Below are 23,643 nucleotides of genomic sequence, written 5' to 3'. Positions count from 1 at the left end.
TAGGCGAAGACCAAAGAAGAAACCATTGCTGACGAAAAGACATAAAAAGGAACGATTGATCTTTGCCAAAAATTTCATTGACAAACCACAATATTTCTGGGAAAATGTTGACAGATGAAACAAAAATACATCTTTTTGGCAATGTAAAGCACAATGCTGTGAGGTAGCTTTGCTGCTTGTGGTACTGGAGTCCTTGACTGTATCACAGAAATCATGAAATCAGAGAATTATCAAGATAATTTGGAGAAAAATAACCTACCCAGTGTAAGAAAATTTGGTTTGAGTCAAAGATCATGGGCAAGACAATGACCCAAAGCACACATCCAAAAATACACAGGAATGGTTGAAAAGAAAAAATAACTACCGTATATACTCGAGTATAAGCCGAGAATTTCAGCCCATTTTTTTAGGCTGAAATTTCCCCTCTCGGCTTATACTCGAGTCATAACCAGAGGTCGACGAGAGGTGAGTATGTGATTTTTTTTTTTTTTAATCGCAGCAACAGCATATGGGGCAAATGTGTACATGGAGCATCTTATGGGGCATAATCAATGTTTGTGCAGCTTTATACGGGGCAAATGTCTACATGGAGCATCTTATGGGGCATAATCAATCTTTGTGCAGCTTTATATGGGGCAAATGTGTACATGGAGCATCTTATGGGGCATAATCAATGTTTGTGCAGCTTTATATGGGGCAAATGTCTACATGGGGCATAATCAATGTTTGTGCAGCTTTATATGGGGCAAATGTCTACATGGAGCATCTTATGGGGCATAATCAATGTTTGTGCAGCTTTATATGGGGCAAATGTCTGTATGGAGCATTTTATGGGGCCATAATCCGCATTTGTGCAGCATTATATGGGGCATATTTTAATATGGAGCATCTTATGGGGCCCATCATAAACTTTATGGAGCATTATATGGGGCTCCTGATTCAATATGGATATTCAAAAACACTTAGCCTACTGATGTCTCAAGTAATTTTACTTTTATTGGTATCTATTTGTATTTTTGACATTTACTAGTAGCTGCTGCATTTTCCACCCTGGGCTTATACTTGAGTCATTAAGCTTTCCCAGTTTTTTGTGGCAAAATTAGGGGGTCAGCTTATACTTGGGTCGGCTTATACTCGAGTATATACAGTATTTTAAAATGGCCAGCAATGAGTCCTGACCTCAGTCCCATTGAAAATCTTTGGGGTGACCTGAACTCTGCCATTGGGAAAAAGAACTCTGCAAACATTCAAGAGCTTGAACAAGCTGCAAAGGAGGAGTGGGAGAAAATACCAGCTGATAAGTGCAAGAAGCTTATTGATGGCAACTTTTTAAAAAAGTAAAAGATGAAAATATATATACATTTTTTTTGGCCTAAAATGCAAAGGAAATGTGTCATCTTTAACTTTAGCCTTTTTAGAGATCATTTCATCTTCATCTAGCTTAGCTGTGCCCAAACTTTTAGATGCCACCCTAGATGCATTTGTAATAACGCTCCATATTAGAAAATCCGCAGAGAGGGAAATATATGTTTGAGAGTGTCCAAAAAGGGTCCCCAAATGAAGAGTAAAAGTCCGGTAATAATTGATTTAAATGCAAGTAAATGTGCTCTCCATCAGGACCTGAGGTAAACTCCTTTTCCTCTGCGACGAGCTGCCTCACCTGTGCGCTTGATTAACTGGCGCTTGACTAACTGTTAGTCGACTAACTGTTCCCGCGTCAGGTTCTTCCTACTATACGACATCCCGGACGCTGAGGCATCCCCAGGGAGGCCACTATCACAGCTGCATAACTATGCCACAGTTGATGGAAAAATCCCACTTTGTATATATACAACTCTGGCAAAAATTAAGAGACCACTGCAAAATGTTCAGTTTGTCTGATTTTTCTCTTTATATTTTTGAGTAAAATGTAAATTGATCTTTTATTCTATTCTATAAACCTATGACATTCTCCAAATTTCCAAGTAATAGCTTTTGTATTTTTTTTCTGACAAAGAAAAGTGGTCAATTTTTAAAAAAAAAACCACTGCTTTCAGACCTCAAGTAATGCAAAGAAAACAAGTTCATAATCATTTAGAAGCAACAATACTAATGTTTAACTCAGGAAGAGTTCAGATGCCATGACTAAGACCTGATGGTCGAAACGCGTCGGCGTTGACCACCTGGGACCCCCATCTCTTTTTTGCAAATGTTTGCATTTTAAAGTGTTTTCAATAAATTGACTTTTTAGAAGATCCATGCTGGAGATTATTTTTTCTTTTTCATTGCTGGCTCTGGACTACGCCCTTGACCAAGGCGGCTCCGTGCATGGACATCATTGCACTGTTGAGGGATTGGTGAGCTGACTTATTTTCTTCCCATTTTTTCCTTTTTCCCTATTTTTGTATCAATATTTTGTGGAATAATCATGATTTTTAATCACATATTTTTTGCATCTTGGCATGCTTTCCACCAGTCTTTCACACTGCATCTGGCACCAAAATGTAAGCAGTTCTTCTTTGTTTGATGGCTTGTTGTGACTATCCATCATCCTCTTGACTACATTCCAGAGGTTTTCAATGGGGTTCAGGTTTGGAGATTGGGCTGGCCATGACAGGATTTTGATGTGGTGGTCTCTTAATTTCTTAATTTCTGGCAAAAATTAAGAGACCACCACATCAAATCCCTGTCATGGGCAGCCCAATCTCCAGACCTGAACCCCATTGAAAACCTCTGGAATGTAATCAAGAGGATGATGGATATCCACAAGCCATCAAACAAAGAAGAACTGCTTACATTTTGGCGCCAGAAGCAGTGTGAAAGACTGGAAAGCATGCCAAGACGCATGAAAGCTGTGATTAAAAATCATGGTTATTCCACAAAATCTTGATTTCTGAACTCTTCCTGAGTTAAAAAATTTGTATTGTTGTTTCTAAATGAATCTGAACTTGTTTTCTTTGCATTATTTGAAGTCTGGAAGCACTGCTTTTTTATTTTGACCATTTTTCCTTTTCAGAAAAAAAATACAAAATGTATTTCTTATAAATTCAGAGACCTGTTGTCAGAAGTTTATAGACTAAATTAACAATTTACATTTTAATCAAAAATATACCTATAAAGAGAAAAATCAGACAAACTGAACATTTTGCAGTGGTCTCTTAAATTTTGCCAGAATGGAAGAAAAATGCTTAATGTAATAACTGATAGAAATTAGTTAACAATGCCGTCCAGAAAACAATAATAGATGTTATCCACCTACACTACCTTTAAAAAGTCATCTGCTATCACTAAATTATCATTAATGTGTGTAAAACAGAAAGATATACAGTTCACTCCTGTGTCGGCATATGAATAGTGATGTGTGTGAAGGGGGCAGGCTCTTTGGCTCATTTCAATATCTAAGCCAGGTCCTATCTGTGTTAAGTATAATCCATAAATAGAGAAAGGGTTTAGCTTTAGCCATTTCAATTTATTATTATTATTATTATTATACATTTTTATAGCGCCATTTATTCCATGGCGCTTTACATGTGAATACGGGGCAAATATAGACAAATACATTAAACATGAGCAGATAACAAGGCACACAAGTACATAAGGAGGGAGGACCCTGCCCGCGAGGGCTCACAGTCTACAGGGGGTGGGTGAGGATACACTAGGAGAGGGAAGAGCTGGCTGTGCGGCTGTTCAGTAGGTTGAGGATCACTGCAGGCTGTAGGCTTGTCGGAAGAGATGAGTCTTCAGGTTCTTTTTGAAGGTTTCTATGGTAGGCGCCAGTCTGATGTGTTGGGGTAGAGAGTTCCAGAGTATGGGGGAAGCACGGGTGAAGTCTTGGATGCGGTTATGGGAAGAAGAGATGAGAGAGGAGTAGAGAAGGAGGTCTTGGGAGGATCGGAGGTCGCGTGTAGGTAGGTACCGGGAGACCATGTCACAGATGTATGGAGGAGACAGGTTGTGGATGGCTTTGTATGTCAGTGTGAGGGTTTTAAACTGGAGTCTCTGGGTGATAGGAAGCCAGTGAAGGGCTTGACACAGGGGAGAGGCTGGGGAATAGCGGGGGGACAGGTGGATTAGTCAGGCAGCAGAGTATAGGATGGATTGGAGTGGTGCCAGAGTGCTAGAGGGGAGTCGAGAGAGTAGGAGGTTGCAGTAGTCGAGGCGGGAGATGATAAGGGCATGCACTAGCGTTTTTGCAGTGTTGCGGTCAAGGAAAGCACGGATCCGGGAAATATTTTTGAGTTTGAGACGACAGGAGGAGGCAAGGGCTTGGATATGTGGCTTGAAAGAGAGGGCAGAGTCGAGGATCACCCCGAGGCACCGGGCGAGTGGGACTGGGGATAGTGAGCAGCCATTGACATTGATGGATAGGTCTGGTGGAGGGGTAGAGTGAGATGGGGGAAAGATGATGAATTCTGTTTTGTCCATGTTCAGTTGTAGAAAGCGAGCAGAAAAGAAGGCTGAAATGGCAGACAGACAGTGCGGGATTTTGGTAAGCAAGGAGGAGAGGTCAGGTCCGGAGAGGTAGATCTGCGTGTCGTCAGCGTAGAGATGGTACTGCATACCGTGGGATTCTATGAGCTGTCCCAGGCCGAAAGTGTAGATGGAGAAGAGTAGGGGTCCTAGAACAGAGCCTTGAGGAACACCGACTGACAAGGGGCGAAGTGAGGAGGTGGTGTGGGGGAGGGAGACACTGAATGTTCGGTCTGTTAGATATGACGAGATCCAGGAAAGGGCCAAGTCTGTGATGCCAAGGGATGAGAGGATTTGTAGCAAAAGGGAGTGGTCCACAGTGTCAAAGGCAGAAGACAGGTCCAGGAGAAGGAGGACAGAGTAGTGTCGCTTGCTCCTGGCAGTTAGTAGGTCACTGGTGACTTTAGTTAGGGCAGTTTCAGTTGAGTGATGGGAACGGAAGCCTGATTGTAACCGATCAAAGAGGGAGCAGGAGGAGAAGTGGGAGGACAGTTCAAGATGGACGTGTTGCTCCAGCAATTTGGAGGCATAAGGGAGAAGAGATATTGGGCGATAGCTAGACACAGAGGATGGGTCGAGGGAGGGCTTTTTGAGGATGGGTGTGATCTTGGCATGCTTGAAGGATGAGGGAAAGACACCTGTTGTGAGTGAGAGGTTGAAGAGGTGCGTTAGGGTTGGGATGAAGACCGTGGAAAGGTTAGGGATGAGGTGGGATGGGAGCGGGTCAAGCGTGCAGGTGGTGAGGTGTGATCTTGACAGGAGGGTGGAGAGCTGATCTTCTGTCATGGTGGAGAAGCTGGTTTTGGAGGAGCAGGGTTGAGCAGCTAAGAGGGGCAGTGGGCGCTGTGGGCCAAAGCTTTCTCTGATCGTATCGATCTTCTGTTTAAAGAAAGAGGCGAAGTCATCAGCAGAAATGAGGGGGGAGGGAGGAGGTGCGGGGGGACGGAGTAGAGAATTGAAAGTGTTGAAAAGCTGTTTAGGGTTGTGGGACAGGGAGGATATGAGGGATGAGAAGTAAGTTTGTTTTGCGGCAGTGAGCGCAGACTTGAAGCTGGCGAGGGACTGCTTGTATGCAGTGAAGTGGTCGGCAGAGTGGGATCGCTTCCATCTCCGCTCAGCAATCCTGGAAGCCCGTCTCAATTCTTTGGTCAGGCTGGTCAGCCAGGGCTGCCTGTTAATTGTACGAGTTTTACTATGCATGAGTGGGGCGGCCGAATCGAGTGTTGTTGTTATTGTGGTGTTATAAAAAGTGGCAGCAGCATCTGTGTCATGAAGGGAAGCTATGTCTGTGAGAGGGAGAAGGGACTCCGAGAGTGATTGTAAGTTCAGATGTTTGAGATTTCTGCGAGGGTGAGTGAGTTTGTGGAGTGGGGGTTGCACACTAGGAGAGGAGAGGGACGAGAATGTCAGTAGGTTGTGGTCAGACAGGGGGAGGGGTGTGTTAGTGAGATTAGTAAGGGAGCAGAGGCGGGTGAAGATGAGGTCCAGCGTGTGGCCATCTTTGTGAGTGGCCTCAGAGGACCATTGAGTGAGGCCAAAGGAGGCAGTCAGTGATAAAAGTTTAGAGGTAGCTGAGGTGAAAGTGTCAATGGGGACATTGAAATCACCCATGATGATAGTGGGGATGTCAACAGAGAGGAAATGAAGTAGCCAGGTGGTGAAGTGGTCGAGAAAGGTGGAGATGGCTAGTTCTGGGGGGCGGTAGATGACAGCCAGCTGGAGGTTGGAGGGGGAATAGATGCGGACAGAGTGCACCTCAAACGAGGGAAGAGTAGCGGAGGGTGGTAGCGGGATTGGAGTGAAGGAGCAGGTGTCGGACAGGAGCAAGCCAACTCCTCCACCGCGTTTGTTGCTGGGGCGAGGGGTGTGAGAGAGGTGGAATCCGCCATAGGAGAGCGCAGCTGGAGAGGCCGAGTCAGAGGGGGTGAGCTAGGTTTCAGTGAGGCCGAGGAAGGAGAGTTTGTTGGTGATGAAAAGGTCATGGATAAATGTCAGTTTGTTGCAGATGGAGCGTGCGTTCTATAGTGCTCCAAGTAGGGGGAGCTGGGGAGTGGGGGCTGGATGAATGGGTATGAGGTTGTCGTGGTTGGGAAAACGTGCGGAGGATCGTGGCAGGGGGTTAGAAACGAGTGTGGGGATGAATTGGGGAGGGCCGGGATTTGGGGATATGTCACCAGCAATGAGGAGTAACAGACAGATCATTAGAAGGTGGGAGCAGGATAGGACATGATGCGGCCGTGTGTGTCTGGATAAAAAGGATTGTATGTGGAGGAACAGTTCTGAGGAGAAGGTGAGATGGCTGGGGAGTATGGAGGAAGAAATGACTATTTCCTTACTAGGAGGAGGGATTGCAGGAGATTGTAAGAAGGAAAGTATCATGGGGGTGAAAGAGAAAAGAAACCAAAACATTGTAGTGGTTGGTATTGTGTTACCTTCCAGTCAATTCCAGTCCAATTCAGTCTAATTCAGAATCATAATTAAAAAGATGTAATTTAAAAGATGGAAGTTAAAAGATGATTTGCAGCAGACTGAGTCTGTAGCAGACTCCTGCATGTGAATATATCCCCAGTTAAGGGCAATCAGGTGTGAATGAGGGGGTGGCTGGGTATGGGAGACCAGATGTAGAGAGTTAAGCAAAGGTCATAAAGTGAGGAAGGGGTAAGACTGACCACTCAAAGAGATGCCAGGATCACACAATGAGATACATGAAAACAGGTCATGGAAAACAAGCTGATAGGTAAGAAAGCATACTAAAAGGATTATATGTGCTGCACCAAGACACTCAGATCCAGGGGAAGCATAGAAAAGCGAGTGCAATATACAGAGACATTCAGAAGCCAGGGAGAGCTGGGTAAAGTCAGTGCATACCATGGAAAATCAATGCAGTATACAGAGACATTCAGAAGCCAGGGAGAGCTGGGTAAAGTCAGTGCATACCATGGAAAATCAATGCAGTATACAGAGACATTCAGAAGCCAGGGAGAGCTGGGTAAAGTCAGTGCATACCATGGAAAATCAATGCAGTATACAGAGACATTCAGAAGCCAGGGAGAGCTGGGTAAAGTCAGTGCATACCATGGAAAATCAATGCAGTATACAGAGACATTCAGAAGCCAGGGAGAGCTGGGTAAAGTCAGTGCATACCATGGAAAATCAAATTAAATGAGCCAATCATGCAGGTTCTTCACACTCAGTAGTGGTGACTTATTTGGCACAAGAAGCTTTCTCTTGTATTATACACAAGCCGGTTGTGTAGCTGTCTTGGCCTAAGGCCAATGCTGAAATTTGGAGACAGTAGCCTTTTTATTAATTAGTATTAATACATCGGAGTGAGTTGTAGTTGTAGTTGCAGCCTTCCTGATCCTCGCGATGCTCCCGGCAGCTCCCGTTCCCAGTGATGCCTTGCGACAATGACCTGTGATGACGTAGCCGTCTCGCGTGATGCTACGTCATCTGGGGTCATTGTCGCGAGGCATCACTGGGAACAGGAGCTGCCGGGAGCATCTCAAGGAACGCAAAAGCTGCGAAACGTGAGAATATCACGATTTTTTATTTTTTTTATTATTTTTAACATTTATATCTTTTTACTGTTGATGCTGCATAGGCAGCATCAATAGTAAAAAGTTGGTCACACTTGTTAAACACTATGCTTGACAAGTGTGACCAACCTGTCAATAATAATAAGCTAATTACGCTTGCAAAACGCTACAGTTTAGCGGGAATACGCATGCCAATTCCGCATGTGTTTTACCCGTGTCAGGGAATTGCGGAATTGCCGCTGAAATTTCCGCAGCAATTCAGCAACGTGTGCACATAGCCTTAGCGTTCTTAATCCATTTTTTCAGTGTGGAAAAAAACACAATTTTCCATTAATGAGGTGTATGGTATTATTCACATAATGCGTGATTACTTGGATTTTTTTTACATGTTTTTAAAAATTGGTTTAAGTGTATTTAAGATTTTCCACATTAAGATCAAAATGGCTCAGCACAAAAAAAAAACACATAAAAACACACTGAAAACACATAAAAATGCTTAAAACCCCCCGCTTCGTAATTTCTGCTGTGGTTTTCTGTCTTGAGGCTTAATTTTTCATGCAGAAAAAAACACATCGAAATGCTCCACGTGAGCATACTTTTACTATTGCCTGATAATTTTTCTAAGATAATAGTTATTTATAAAATTAGGAAATTATTTTCATTATATTTAAGAATTCATTTTCATTATTTCTGTATTTCTATTTTCTAAATAATTTGTGTTAATTTAAAGGCTTATATTCTTTGTTTTAGCAAAAACCATGGCCCTCACACAAGCACGACTTAACCGGGCAGGAAAGCTGACAGCAGCACTAAGTGATGAACAGGTTCGATGGAAAGAAAGCATTGAGAGTTTTCAAGAAGAGATCTCAAATGTTATTGGAAATGTTTTCATTGCTGCTGCATGTGTTGCCTATTTTGGTGCTTTTACTGCTGTGTATAGACAACTGGTAAGCATATTTTGTTGCCTCATTTCCCATAGGTGAAAGTTATTGTACTTTATGAAACAATTACCGTATTTTTATAAGACACACCAGACCTTAAGACGCTCCCCATAGTTTCAGAAGGAAAATATGGAAAAAAATGTGTCAAATGGGGGTCCGTCTTATAGCCCGAATTCAGCTTACTGGGGAGGGGTTTCGGAACGGATAGAGTTGTGGTCACAGCAGGGGTTGTTCGGTGGTCCATGCTTGTGTGGTGGCCTTCAGGAAATCCCATCCCATGCTGGTGCGATGGTGATGCTCTGTGGTGCTGAACTGTGGAGTGGAGGGGCTCTGCCGGCATTTTGCAACAGGTGCTCTGTGAGGCGGAAGTGCTCTGTGGCGCTAGGGTCCTCTGTGGGGCTGCGGTGGCCTGTGGGGCTGCGGTGGCCTGTGGGGTTGCTGTGGCCTGTGGGATGGGGGCGGTGGTAGTCTGTGAGGTGGTGGGGCTCCACTGGCATTTCGGGAATGCCCAGAGGCCCGCGCAGATCCATTCCTGCGATGCAGTGGCATCCGGGGGGACGAGATCTCCGAGATCTGAATCTGAGCATGCGCCACCCTCGGCGGCCATTTCCCGGAGGAATGGATTTGTGCCACAGACCACTGTTGCCCCCGTCCCACAGAGCTCCACCGCTACCGTCCCACAGAGCACTGCCACCCAACAGGCCACCGCTGCAAAAGAGAGCCATCCTGGGAATGGAGGCTGCGGCATTGGACCGGGACTGCCACCAGGCTATTTGTAAGTATATTCTAACTATAAGACACACCCTTATTTTCCCCCAAAATTATTTGGGAAAAATGTGCGTCTGATAGTCTGAAGAATATGGTATATATCCTTTAGATTTCCATTTAAATGATGTAGGAATGCAAATTTCAACACAAATATATTTGTATGTATAGTAATTATAATTAGAGTTATATATAGAAATAATCATAATCATAAATAAAAAATATGCCTAAAATCTGGGTCACACTTGCGAGTGTGATGCGAGAAACTCGCATGAGTCTCTCGTATCAACACCCGACACTGCAACCAGCACTCGGGACTGGAGCATGCGGCTGCATAGAAATACATGCAGCCGCACGCTCCGGTCCGAGTGCTGGGGTCAGTGGTGGGTATTGATGCAAGAGACTCATGCGAGTTTCTCGCATCAAACTCGCAAGTGTGACCCCAGCCTAACAGACAGGGTCAGAGCAGACAGGCAAGGTCACAAAATGCTCCCCCTTACAATATGATCTCCCCACAGTATTATGCCCACACACAGTATGATGGCATCATAAATTCACCTACACAGTATTTTAGCTCCCACAGCCCCCACACACACTATAATGCCCCTAGAACCTCAGTCAGGATTCTGTTGTCTTTTTGCAATTTGACCATTAGTGTCTGCTATTTTTCACCTTTATAAATTGTTTTGCCTTTACACTTCCTAGCACCACTGGATGTTGCTATTATGTTTCCGCAATCGCCTTTTAGTAAGACGGCCAATGTTGAATATGTGGAAACCATCTTGTTTCCTGTTTGGGCCCACATACGGCCACATGGAACTCTCACTCATTACTTGAATATTGTGTCTAGTTTTTTGTCTAGTTCCAGTCTCCAGCTCATGAAAACTGACTTACCTAGACTGTGTCCACTCCTTTCTGGATTGTTTCTGTAACTCCTTTTATTGCTTCCCAGAACTTTTACTACCGCATGCTTTTCTCTGTTCATGCTTCTCCAGTCATTTTCCATCCGTATCGTAACACTTGCACAAACAGTATAATGCCCACGTAATCCCTCCGCACACACTCATCCTTTCTGATAACTCCCACAGGTTCACACACTATGGTCTCCCCCTCAGCCGTCCTACACAGGATGATGGCCACAACATGCCCACGCACAGTATGATGACCCCCACAGTTCCCACCACATAGTTTAATGCCCCCACAGCCCTCCCCCTTCACACACACACACACTGTATGATGGCCCCCCTAAGCCTTATACATTAAAATAAGATCATCCCTTAGCCTTCGTTTTTCCAAACTAAATAGCCCCAAGTGTAATAACCTATCTTGGTATTGCAGACCCCCCAGTCCTCTAATAACCTTAGTCGCTCTTCTCTGCACCCGCTCTAGTTCAGCTATGTCTTTCTTATACACGGGAGGCCAGAATTGTGCACAGTATTCTAAGTGTGGTCTAACTAGTGAGTTGTATAGAGGTAAAATTATGTTCTCCTCATGAGCTTCTATGCCTCTTTTAATGCATCCCATTATTTTATTTGCCTTTGTAGCACCAGCCTGACACTGGCCACCCATACACCCAGATCTTTTTCATTGACGTCTTTGCCCAGAGTTTTACAATTAAGCACTTAGTTATACATCTTATTACTTCTACCCAAGTGCATGACCTTACATTTATCCCCATTAAAGCTCATTTGCCATTTGTCAGCCCAAGCTTCTAGTTTACATAAATCACCCTGTAATATGAAATTGTCCTCCTCTGTATTGATTACCCTGCAGAGTTTAGTGCCATCTGCAAATATTGAAATTCTGCTCTGTATGCCCCCTACAAGGTCATTAATAAATATGTTAAAAAGAAGAGGGTCCAACACTGACCTCTGTGGTACCCCACTGCTAACCGCGACCCAGTCCGAGTGTGCTCCATTAATAACCACCCTTTGTTTCCTATCCCTGAGCCAGCTCTTAACCAACTTACACATATTTTCCCCTATCCCCATTATTCTCATTTTATGTATCAACCGTTTGTGTGGCACCGTATCAAAAGCTTTTGAAAAGTCCATATACACTATGTCCACTGCATTCCCTTGGTCCAGTCCGGAACTCACCTCTTCATTGAAATTGATCAGATTAGTCTGACAGGAACGGTCCCTAGTAGACCCATGTTGATATTGGGTCATGAGGTTATTCCTCTTCAGATACTGCAGCATAGCATCCCTTAGAATACCCTCCAGGATTATACCCACAGTAGAGGTTAACCTTACTGGCCAATAATTTCCGAGTTCAGTTTTTGTCCCCTTTTTGAATATTGGTACCACATTTGCCATACGCCAGTCCTGTGGTACAGACCCTGTTATTATGGAGTCTTTAAAGATTAAAAATAATGGTCTATCAATGACTGTACTTAATTCCTGAAGTACTCGGGGGTGTATCCCATCCGGGCCCGGAGATTTGTCAATTTTAGTGATTTTTAGACGCCGCTGTACTTCCTGCTGGTTTAAGCAGGTGACATTTAATGGGGAATTTTTGTTATCACTGATCATATTGTCTGCCATGGAATTCTCTTGTGTAAATACTGATGAAAAAAAGTAATTTAGCATATTGGCTTTTTCCTCATCCTCATCCACCATTTCACCCAGACTATTTTTAAGGGGGCCAACACTATCAATTTTTAGTTACGTAATATTTACGTTGTTAAAGAATATTTTGGGATTATTTTTACTCTCTCTGGCAAAAGAGTCTCTCTGTCTCAATCTTTGCTGCCTTGATTTGCTTTTTGCAGAATTTATTTAATTTTTTGTATTTATTTAATGCCTCATCACTACCTACTTCCTTTAATTCTCTAAATGCTTTCTTTTTGTCACTTATTGCGCCCCTTACCGCTTTATTTTGCCATATTGGTTTCCTCCTATTCCTAGAATAGTATGTTTATTCCCATACGGTATATACTGTGCACAGGTCCTATCCAGGATGCTAATAAACGTCTCCCATTTTCTTTGTATATTTTTATGTCTCAGGCTATCGTCCCAGTTAATTGCACCAAGATCATCTCTCATCCGTTGGAAATTTGCCCTCCTGAAGTTTAGTGTCCTTGTAACCCCTCTACTGCACATCTTATTGAAGGATACATGAAAACTTATTATTTTGTGATCACTATTCCCCAAGTGACCCCCAACCCTTATATTTGCTATGCGGTCTAGCCTATTGGTTAATATTAGGTCTAGCAGTGCCCCCCTTCTTGTTGGGTCCTGAACCAGTTGTGGAAGGTAATTGTCTCTCATAGTTGTCAAAAAATGATTATGTTTGCTGGAACTGCAGGTTTCTGTTCCCCAATCTATTTCAGGGTAGTTGAAGTCCCCCATAATAATGACTTCTCCTTGAGTTGCAGCTTCATCTATTTGCTTTATGAGGATATTCTCCGTTGCTTCCATTATTTTTGGAGACTTATAACAAACCTCTATCAGTAATTTATTATTTATTCCCCCTCCCCTTATCTCCACCCACAGGGACTCATTTTCATTAGATTCACCTATATTATCACGCAGGATGGGTTTTAAGGATGATTATACATATAGACACACCCCTCCCCTCGCTAATCCGTTCGGTCATTTCTGAACAGACTATAACCCTGCAAGTTAACAGCCCAGTCATGGCTCTCATACAGCCATGTCTCAGATATCTCCACCATGTCATAATTATGCTCCAACAACATTAATTCTAATTCCTCCATTTTGTTGGCGAGGCTTCTGGCATTAGTATACATACATTTTATGTATCTCTCTGTACCTCTATTCTTTCTTAAATTATTAATTGTTCTAACCCCACCCCCCATGCCACCGCCACCCCCAACTTCCTTATTTGTGCCCAGGTCTCTGTCTGCACTATCTTCCCCTCCTATAAAATGGATACCCTCCCCCCATTCCCTAGTTTAAACACTCCTCCAACCTTCTAGCCATTTTCTCCCCCAGCACAGCTGCACCTTCCCCATTGAGGTGCAGCCCATCCCTAGCGTAGTACCTGTAGCCAACTGAGAAGTCAGCCCAGTTCTGCAGGAACCCAAACCCCTCCTTCCTACACCAATTCTTGAGCCACTTACTAACCCCCCTATTCTCCCGTTGCCCCTCTGGCATGGCACGTGGTACAGGCAGTATTTCAGAAAATACCACGTTGGAGGTCCTTGCTTTCAGCTTGCAGCCTAATTCCCTGAAATCGTTTTTAAGGACCTTCCACCTACCTCTAACTTTGTCATTTGTGCCAATGTGCACCATGACCGCTGGGTCCTCACCAGCCCCTCCCAGTAATCTGTCAACCCGATCAGCGATGTGTCAGACTCGAGCGCCAGGTAGGCAGCACTCCATTCAACTATCCCTGTCTTTGTGACAGATTGCCCTATCTGTTCCCCTAATAATTGAGTCCCCCACTACCAGCACCTGTCTGGCCTGCCCTGCTCTCCTATTTCCCTCCTTACTGGAGCAGTCACTCCTCCGGCTTTCAGAGGACATGCCTTGCTGCAGCAGTGCTACCCCTGTACTGGCACCCCCCTCATCTGCCAACTTAGCAAACTTATTAGGGTGTGCCAGATCAGGATTAGCTTCCCTGGCACTCTTCCCTATACCCGGCCTTCTAACAGTCACCCAGCTTGCTTCTTCACTGTCCTGCAGCTGCATCCTACCTGTTGTGAATTCTGCTTTTGGTCTCCCTCCGGTGGTTGTAGGTGGTAATGCAGTTGTCCCAGAAGTGCAGTCTTGGTCAGGTGTTTCTGCTGATTGCAGTTCTGACTGGGGTATTTACTATTTAGGTGTGCAGGATTCATTAGTCCTTGCCAGTTGTCCATGGTTCTGGGAGGAGTAGGTTCTCTGTCTGGTGCCTCCTGCCTTGCTGCTAAATCAGCAAAGATAAGTGTTTTTTTTTCTGTGGCACACATGCTGTGTGCTTTATAATTTTGAGCTATTCTTTTGTTTTCTCTTGTCCAGCTTAGATTGTGTCAGTGTTTTCTCAGTCTTGTTGGATTCTCAGTAGTTGCAGATATACGCTCCACATCTTTAGTTAGATGGTGGAATTTTTTGTATCATCTGCTGTGGATATTTTTTGGAAGTGTTTTAATACTGACCGCTTAGTACTCTGTCCTATCTTTTCCTATTTAGCTAGAAGTGGCCTCTTTTGCTAAATCCTGTTTCCTGCCTGCGTGTGTCTCTCCTCTACTACTCACAGTCAATATTTGTGGGGGGCTGCCTATCCTTTGGGGTTCTGCTCTGAGGCAAGGTAGAATTCCTACTTCCATCTATAGGGGTATTTAGTCCTCCGGCTGTGTCGAGGTGTCTAGGATTTGTTAGGCACACCCCACGGCTACTTCTAGTTGCGGTGTTAAGTTCAGGATTTGCGGTCAGTATAGTTTCCACCAACTCCAGAGAAAGTTCCATGCAGCTCCAAGGCCACCAGATCATAACAGTACAACTGGCCAATAATGAGTTAAATGCATCTCAGAAGAAGGGAAGAAAGGTGTTGAGCCATTTTTTTCTGTAGTCTGCTTTTTCTTCTCTTCCTTCTTTATCTCTAGGTGGCTGAGGAGTCTTGTGCTAGCATGGATGTTCAGGAATTAGCTTCTTGTGTAGACCAGTTTGCTGCTAGGGTACAGGGTATTTCTGATTATATTGTTCAGACTCCTGTTTTAGAGCCGAAGATTCCTACTCCTGATTTGTTTTTCGGTGACACTTCCAAATTTTTGAGTTTTAAAAACAACTGTAAACTGTATTTTGCTCTGAGACCTCGATCCTCCGGTGATTCCATTCAGCAGGTTAAAATCATCATCTCTCTGCTGCGTGGCGATCCACAGGATTGGGCATTTTCCCTGGAATCTGGGAATCCAGCTGTTAGGGGTCGAGTTCCTGCCTCTGCACAGGGGGAATCTCGGGCCATCTCCGCTGCGGTCTCCCATTCTTCTCCTGCCGCAGTGGAGCCTGCTCAGCGGAGACGTCGATCCCAGCATCTCGCTCAGTCTGACTCTGTGCTAAGAGTTACTGCTGCGTTTCCTGCTTCTGCCATTGAAGTCAGTGCTGGGCAGCGGCGAGCGGACGCTTCTGGGGCTAAGTCCTGCTTTTCACATTCTGAGCATGCCCAGAGTAAGATCTCTCAGTGGAGATCGAGGGTCACATGATCAGATACTGCAGCTAAGGTCCTTGTAGGTGCTAGGACTAAATCCTGCTTTGCACTCTGAGCATGCCCAGGGCGAGATCTCTCACTGGAGATCTAGGTTCACATGCTCAGGTGCTGCAGCACTCCATTGGTCCTTCTTTGATAGGTCCTAAACGTGCATAAGTGTGTTCAGGGACCCGGCTGAAATAAGTCTCTAGAATACCGGCACCTCCGGTGAGGAGATTGTATGAGAGTGTTCAGAGACCCGGCTGAAATAAGCCCCTAGAATACCGGCTTCTCCGGTGAGGAGATTGCATGTTGAATAACCACAGACTGCTATCAGCTAGGCAGTAAGCTTGTGCTCCTGTGAGGCTAACAGGGCACAGTGCTTTCCTCTCGCGGCTGCTCTGTGAGGTAACAGAGCTAGTCTATACCGCCAAACAGTGCCGCCATTCACTAGCAGCAGGTTCTTCCTGCACGGTGGACCCCGGGCTGCGAACGCACCATTTATAATAAATATCTATTTCTACTCGGTGCGTTCCGCTAGCCCTAACACCAGCTTTGCTTAATGTAGACTCCTTTTTTCAGGCTTTAGGATTATTATATAATGAACCTAATTCTGTGGATCAAGCGGAGGAGACCTTGTTGGCCCTGTCTCAGGGTCAGGAGGCGGCAGAATTGTATTGTCAGAAATTTAGAAAATGGTCTGTGTTGACTAAATGGAATGATGATGCTTTGGCGGCAATTTTCAGAAAGGGTCTTTCTGAATCCGTTAAAGATGTTATGGTGGGGTTTCCCACACCTTTCGGTCTGAGTGATTCTATGTCTCTGGCCATTCAGATTGACCGGCGCTTGCGTGAGCGCAGAACTGTGCGCGCTGTGGCGTTGTCCTCAGAGCAAATTCCTGAGCCTTTGCAGTGTGATAGGATTCTGTCTAGAACGGAACTACAAGGATTCAGACGTCAGAATAGTAACATAGTAACATAGTTAGTAAGGCCGAAAAAAGACATTTGTCCATCCAGTTCAGCCTATATTCCATCATAATAAATCCCCAGATCTACGTCCTTCTATAGAACCTAATAATTGTATGATACAATATTGTTCTGCTCCAGGAAGACATCCAGGCCTCTCTTGAGCCCCTCGACTGAGTTCGCCATCACCACCTCCTCAGGCAAGCAATTCCAGATTCTCACTGCCCTAACAGTAAAGAATCCTCTTCTATGTTGGTGGAAAAACCTTCTCTCCTCCAGATGCAAAGAATGCCCCCTTGTGCCCATCACCTTCCTTGGTATAAACAGATCCTCAGCAAGATATTTGTATTGTCCCCTTATATACTTATACATGGTTATTAGATCGCCCCTCAGTCGTCTTTTTTCTAGACTAAATAATCCTAATTTCGCTAATCTATCTGGGTATTGTAGTTCTCCCATCCCCTTTATTAATTTTGTTGCCCTCCTTTGTACTCTCTCTAGTTCCATTATATCCTTCCTGAGCACTGGTGCCCAAAACTGGACACAGTACTCCATGTGCGGTCTAACTAGGGATTTGTACAGAGGCATTATAATGCTCTCATCATGTGTATCCAGACCTCTTTTAATGCACCCCATGATCCTGTTTGCCTTGGCAGCTGCTGCCTGGCACTGGCTGCTCCAGGTAAGTTTATCATTAACTAGGATCCCCAAGTCCTTCTCCCTGTCAGATTTACCCAGTGGTTTCCCATTCAGTGTGTAATGGTGATATTGATTCCTTCTTTCCATGTGTAAAACCTTACATTTATCATTGTTAAACCTCATCTGCCACCTTTCAGCCCAAGTTTCCAACTTATCCAGATCCATCTGTAGCAGAATACTATCTTCTCTTGTATTAACTGCTTTACATAGTTTTGTATCATCTGCAAATATCGATATTTTACTGTGTAAACCTTCTACCAGATCATTAATGAATATGTTGAAGAGAACAGGTCCCAATACTGACCCCTGCGGTACCCCACTGGTCACAGCGACCCAGTTAGAGGCTATACCATTTATAACCACCCTCTGCTTTCTATCACTAAGCCAGTTACTAACCCATTTACACACATTTTCCCCCAGACCAAGCATTCTCATTTTGTGTACCAACCTCTTGTGCGGCACGGTATCAAACGCTTTGGAAAAATCGAGATATACCACGTCCAATGACTTACCGTGGTCCAGCCTATAGCTTACCTCTTCATAAAAACTGATTAGATTGGTTTGACAGGAGCGATTTCTCATAAACCCATGCTGATATGGAGTTAAACAGTTATTCTCATTGAGATAATCCAGAACAACATCCCTCAGAAACCCTTCAAATATTTTACCAACAATAGAGGTTAGACTTACTGGCCTATAATTTCCAGGTTCACTTTTAGAGCCCTTTTTGAATATTGGCACCACATTTGCTATGCGCCAGTCCTGCGGAACAGACCCCGTCGCTATAGAGTCCCTAAAAATAAGAAATAATGGTTTATCTATTACATTACTTAGTTCTCTTAGTACTCGTGGGTGTATGCCATCCGGACCCGGAGATTTATCTATTTTAATCTTATTTAGCCGGTTTCGCACCTCTTCTTGGGTTAGATTGGTGACCCTTAATATAGGGTTTTCATTGTTTCTTGGGATTTCACCTAGCATTTCATTTTCCACCGTGAATACGGTGGAGAAGAAGGTGTTTAATATGTTAGCTTTTTCCTCGTCATCTACAACCATTCTTTCCTCACTATTTTTTAAGGGGCCTACATTTTCAGTTTTTATTCTTTTACTATTGATATAGTTGAAGAACAGTTTGGGATTAGTTTTACTCTCCTTAGCAATGTGCTTCTCTGTTTCCTTTTTGGCAGCTTTAATTAGTTTTTTAGATAAAGTATTTTTCTCTATATAGATTTTTAGAGCTTCAATGGTGCCATCCTGCTTTAGTAGTCCAAATGCTTTCTTTTTACTGTTAATTGCCTGTCTTACTTCTTTGTTTAGCCACATTGGGTTTTTCCTATTTCTAGTCCTTTTATTCCCACAAGGTATAAACCGCTTACAGTGCCTACTTAGGATGTTCTTAAACATTTTCCATTTATTATCTGTATTCTTATTTCTGAGGATATTGTCCCAGTCTACCAGATTAAGGGCGTCTCTAAGCTGGTCAAACTTTGCCTTCCTAAAGTTCAGTGTTTTTGTGACTCCCTGACAAGTCCCCCTAGTGAAAGACAGGTGAAACTGTACAATATTGTGGTCGCTATTTCCTAGATGCCCGACCACCTGCAGATTTGTTATTCTGTCAAGTCTATTATATAGTATTAGGTCTAAAAGTGCTGCTCCTCTGGTTGGATTCTGCACCAATTGTGAAAGATAATTTTTCTTGGTTATTAGCAGAAACCTGTTGCCTTTATGGGTTTCACAGGTTTCTGTTTCCCAGTTAATATCCGGGTAGTTAAAGTCCCCCATAACCAGGACCTCATTATGGGTTGCAGCTTCATCTATCTGCTTTAGAAGTAGACTTTCCATGGTTTCTGTTATATTTGGGGGTTTGTAACAGACCCCAATGAGAATTTTGTTACCATTTTTCCCTCCATGAATTTCGACCCATATGGACTCGACATCCTCATTCCCTTCGCTAATATCCTCCCTTAAAGTGGACTTTAGACAAGACTTTACATAGAGACAAACCCCTCCTCCTCTCCGATTTTTACGATCCTTTCTAAACAGACTGTAACCCTGTAAGTTAACTGCCCAGTCATAGATTTCATCCAACCATGTCTCGGTTAGGTTAACAATAGGTTGTGTTGTTATTGTGGCGACGCTTCTCATGTCATTTCAGTCTGCCCTAAGCGTACAAAGAGGATCGCTAGTTCATTTACCATCAGAACTGTACAACCTAAATTTCTGTTATCTGTGTCCTTGATCTGCTCATTGTCATCATTTTCTGTCATGGCGTTTGTGGATTCAGGTGCCGCCTTGAACTTAATGGACTTTGAGTTTTCCAGGCGTTGTGGTTTTCCCTTGCAGCCTCTGCAGAACCCTATTCCTTTAAGGGGCATTGATGCTACACCTTTGGCTAAAAATAAGCCCCAGTTTTGGACACAGGTGACCATGCGCATGGCGCCAGCCCATCAGGAAGATTGTCGATTTCTGGTGTTGCATAATTTGCATGATGCTATCATGCTGGGTTTTCCGTGGTTGCAGGTACATAATCCTGTGTTGGATTGGAAGTCTATGTCTGTGACTAGTTGGGGTTGTCAGGGGGTTCATAATGATGTTCCCTTGATGTCAATCTCCTCTTCTTCTTCTTCTGAAATTCCAGAGTTTTTGTCTGATTTTCAGGATGTATTTGATGAGCCCAAGTCCAGTTCCCTTCCACCGCACAGGGACTGTGATTGTGCTATTGACTTGATTCCAGGCTGTAAGTTTCCTAAGGGCCGACTTTTCAATCTGTCTGTGCCTGAACATACCGTCATGCGGAGTTATATTAAGGAGTCTTTGGAGAAAGGGCATATTCGGCCATCTTCTTCACCGCTGGGAGCGGGATTTCTTTTTGTTGCTAAGAAGGATGGCTCCTTGAGACCCTGTATTGATTATCGCCTCTTGAATAAGATCACTGTCAAGTTTCAATACCCTTTACATTTGCTTTCTGATTTGTTTGCTAGGATTAAGGGGGCTAGTTGGTTTACGAAGATTGACCTTCGGGGGGCATATAATCTTGTTCGTATTAAGCAGGGTGATGAATGGAAAACTGCGTTTAATACGCCCGAAGGCCATTTTGAATACCTTGTGATGCCATTCGGGCTCTCTAATGCTCCATCTGTTTTTCAGTCCTTCATGCATGATATCTTACGGACTTATCTTGATAAATTCTTGATTGTATATTTGGACGATATTTTGATTTTTTCCGATGATTGGGAGTCTCATGTGAAACAGGTCAGGATGGTATTTCAGATCCTTCGTGACAATGCTTTGTTTGTGAAGGGGTCTAAGTGTCTCTTTGGGGTGCAGTAGGTTTCTTTTTTGGGCTTTATTTTTTCTCCCTCATCTATGGAGATGGATCTGGTTAAGGTTCAGGCCATTCAACATTGGATTCAACCCACGTTCATGAAGAGCCTTCAGAAATTTTTGGGTTTTGCAAATTTTTATCGCTGTTTCATTGCTAACTTCTCCAGCGTGGTTAAACCCTTGACCGATTTGACGAAGAAAGGCGCTGATGTGGCGAATTGGTCCTCTGCGGCTGTCTCTGCCTTTCAGGAGCTTAAACGCTGATTTACTTCTGCTCCGGTGTTGCGCCAACCGGATGTTTCTCTTCCGTTTCAGGTTGAGATTGACGCTTCTGAGATTGGGGCAGGGGCCGTTTTGTCTCAGAGGGATTATGTTGGTTCCTTGATGAAACCGTGTGCCTTCTTTTCCAGTAAGTTTTCGCCTGCTGAACGCAATTATGATGTCGGCAATCGGGAGTTGTTGGCTATGAAGTGGGCGTTTGAGGAGTGGCGACATTGGCTTGAGGGAGCTAAGCACCGTATTGTGGTCTTGAGTGATCATAAGAATCTGATTTACCTCGAGTCGGCCAAACGGCTAAATCCTAGACAGGCTCGATGGTCCTTGTTTTTTTCCCGTTTTGATTTTGTGGTTTCGTATCTTCCGGGTTCTAAGAATATTAAGGCTGATGCCCTCTCTAGGAGTTTTTTGCCTGATTCTCCTGAGGTCCTTGAACTGGTCGGCATTCTGAAAGAAGGGGTGGTCCTTTCTGCCATTTCCTTTGATTTACGATGGGTTCTTCAGGAATTTCAGGCTGACAGACCTGACCGCTGTCCAGTGGGGAAACTGTTTGTTCCTGACAGATGGACTAGTATAGTGATTTCTGAGGTTCACTGTTCAATGTTGGCTGGTCATCCTGGTATTTTTGGTACTAGAGATTTGGTTGGTAGGTCCTTTTGGTGGCCTTCTTTGTCACGTGATGTGCGTTCTTTTGTGCAGTCCTGTGGGACTTGTGCGCGGGCCAAGCCTTGTTGTTCCCGTGCTAGTGGGTTGCTTTTGCCATTGCCGGTCCCTGAGAGGCCCTGGACGCATATTTCTATGGATTTTATTTCTGATCTTCCGGTTTCTTAGAAGATGTCAGTTATCTGGGGTGTTTGTGACCGGTTCTCTAAGATGGTTCATTTGGTGCCTTTGCCTAAATTGCCTTCCTCTTCAGATTTGGTTCCGTTGTTTTTTCAGCATGTGGTTTGTTTGCATGGTATTCCGGAGAATATTGTGTCCGACAGAGGTTCCCAGTTTGTTTCTAGGTTTTGGCGGGCCTTTTGTGCTAGGCTGGGCATTGATTTGTCTTTTTCTTCTGCATTTCATCCTCAGACAAATGGCCAGACCGAGCGAACTAATCAGACTTTGGAGACTTATTTGAGATGCTTTGTGTCTGCTGATCAGAATGATTGGGTGGCCTTCTTGCCATTGGCCGAGTTTGCCCTTAATAATCGGGCTAGTTCGGCTACTTTGGTTTTGCCATTCTTTTGTAACTTTGGTTTTCATCCTCATTTTTCTTCTGGGCAGGTTGAGCCTTCTGACTGTCCTGGTGTGGATTCTGTGGTTGACAGGTTGCAGCAGATTTGGGCTCATGTGGTGGACAATTTGGTGTTGTCTCAGGAGGAGGCTCAACGTTTTGCTAACTGTCATCGGTGTGTTGGTTCCCGGCTTCGGGTTGGGGATCTGGTCTGGTTGTCTTCCCGTCATGTTCCTATGAAGGTTTCTTCCCCTAAGTTTAAGCCTCGGTTTATTGGTCCTTATAGGATTTCTGAGATTATTAATCCGGTGTCTTTTCGATTGGCGCTTCCGGCCTCTTTTACTATCCATAATGTCTTCCATAGATCTTTATTGCGGAAATATGTGGTGCCCGTTGTTCCCTCTGTTGATCCTCCGGCCCCTGTGTTGGTTGATGGAGAGTTGGAGTATGTGGTTGAGAAGATTTTGGATTCTCGTTTTTCGAGACGGAGGCTTCAGTACCTTGTCAAATGAAAGGGTTATGGCCAGGAGGATAATTCTTGGGTTTTTGCCTCTGATGTCCATGCTGCTGATTTGGTTCTTGCCTTTCATCTGGCTCATCCTGATCGTCCTGGGGGCTCTGGTGAGGGGTCGGTGACCCCTCCTCAAGGGGGGGTACTGTTGTGAATTCTGCTTTTGGGTTCCCTCCAGTGGTTGTAGGTGGTAATGCAGTTGTCCCTGAGTGGCAGTCCTGGTCAGGTGTATCTGCTGATTGCAGTTCTGACTGGGGTATTTAGGTGTGCAGGATTCATTGGTCCTTGCCAGTTGTCCATGGTTCAGGGAGGTTTTGGATCTTTGTCTGGTTCCTCCTGCCTTGCTGCCCATTCAGGAAAGATAAGTGTTTGTTTTTTTTCTTCTGTGACACACATGTTGTGTGCTAAATAATTTTGTGCTATTCATTTGTTTTCTCTTGTCCAGCTTAGATTGGGTCAGTGTTTTCTCAGTCTTGTTGGATTCTCAGGAGTTGCAGATATACGCTCCACATCTTTAGTTAGATGGTGGAATTTTTTGTATCATCTGCTGTGGATATTTTTCTAAGGGTTTTAATACTGACTGCTTAGTATTCTGTCCTATCCTTTCCTATTTAGCTAGAAGTGGCCTCTTTTGCTAAATCCTGTTTCCTGCCTGCGTGTGTCTTTCCTCTACTACTCACAGTCAATATTTGTGGGGGGCTGCCTATCCTTTGGGGTTCTGCTCTGAGGCAAGGTAGAATTCCTACTTCCATCTATAGGGGTATTTAGTCCTCCGGCTGTGTCGAGGTGTCTAGGATTTGTTAGGCACACCCCACGGCTACTTCTA

The 23,643-nt window shown here is 44.2% G+C and overlaps 1 protein-coding gene across 1 annotated transcript in view; it reads left to right on the top strand.

Annotated features, from left to right (window-relative positions):
• The window catches only part of DNAH6 (dynein axonemal heavy chain 6), a 621,891-nt gene that overhangs the window by 388,989 nt on the left and 209,259 nt on the right, over positions 1-23,643 (top strand). The window contains exon 53 of the mRNA XM_069743176.1: positions 8,739-8,935. Coding sequence (XP_069599277.1) covers positions 8,739-8,935 — 197 coding nt within the window. The remainder of the gene's footprint in view (positions 1-8,738; positions 8,936-23,643) is intronic.

This window comes from Ranitomeya imitator, chromosome 1 (genome assembly GCF_032444005.1).
Source record: "Ranitomeya imitator isolate aRanImi1 chromosome 1, aRanImi1.pri, whole genome shotgun sequence".
NCBI lineage: Eukaryota > Metazoa > Chordata > Amphibia > Anura > Dendrobatidae > Ranitomeya > Ranitomeya imitator.
Note: the sequence above shows the minus strand (reverse complement) of the source record. Positions and strands in the feature narration are given on the sequence as shown.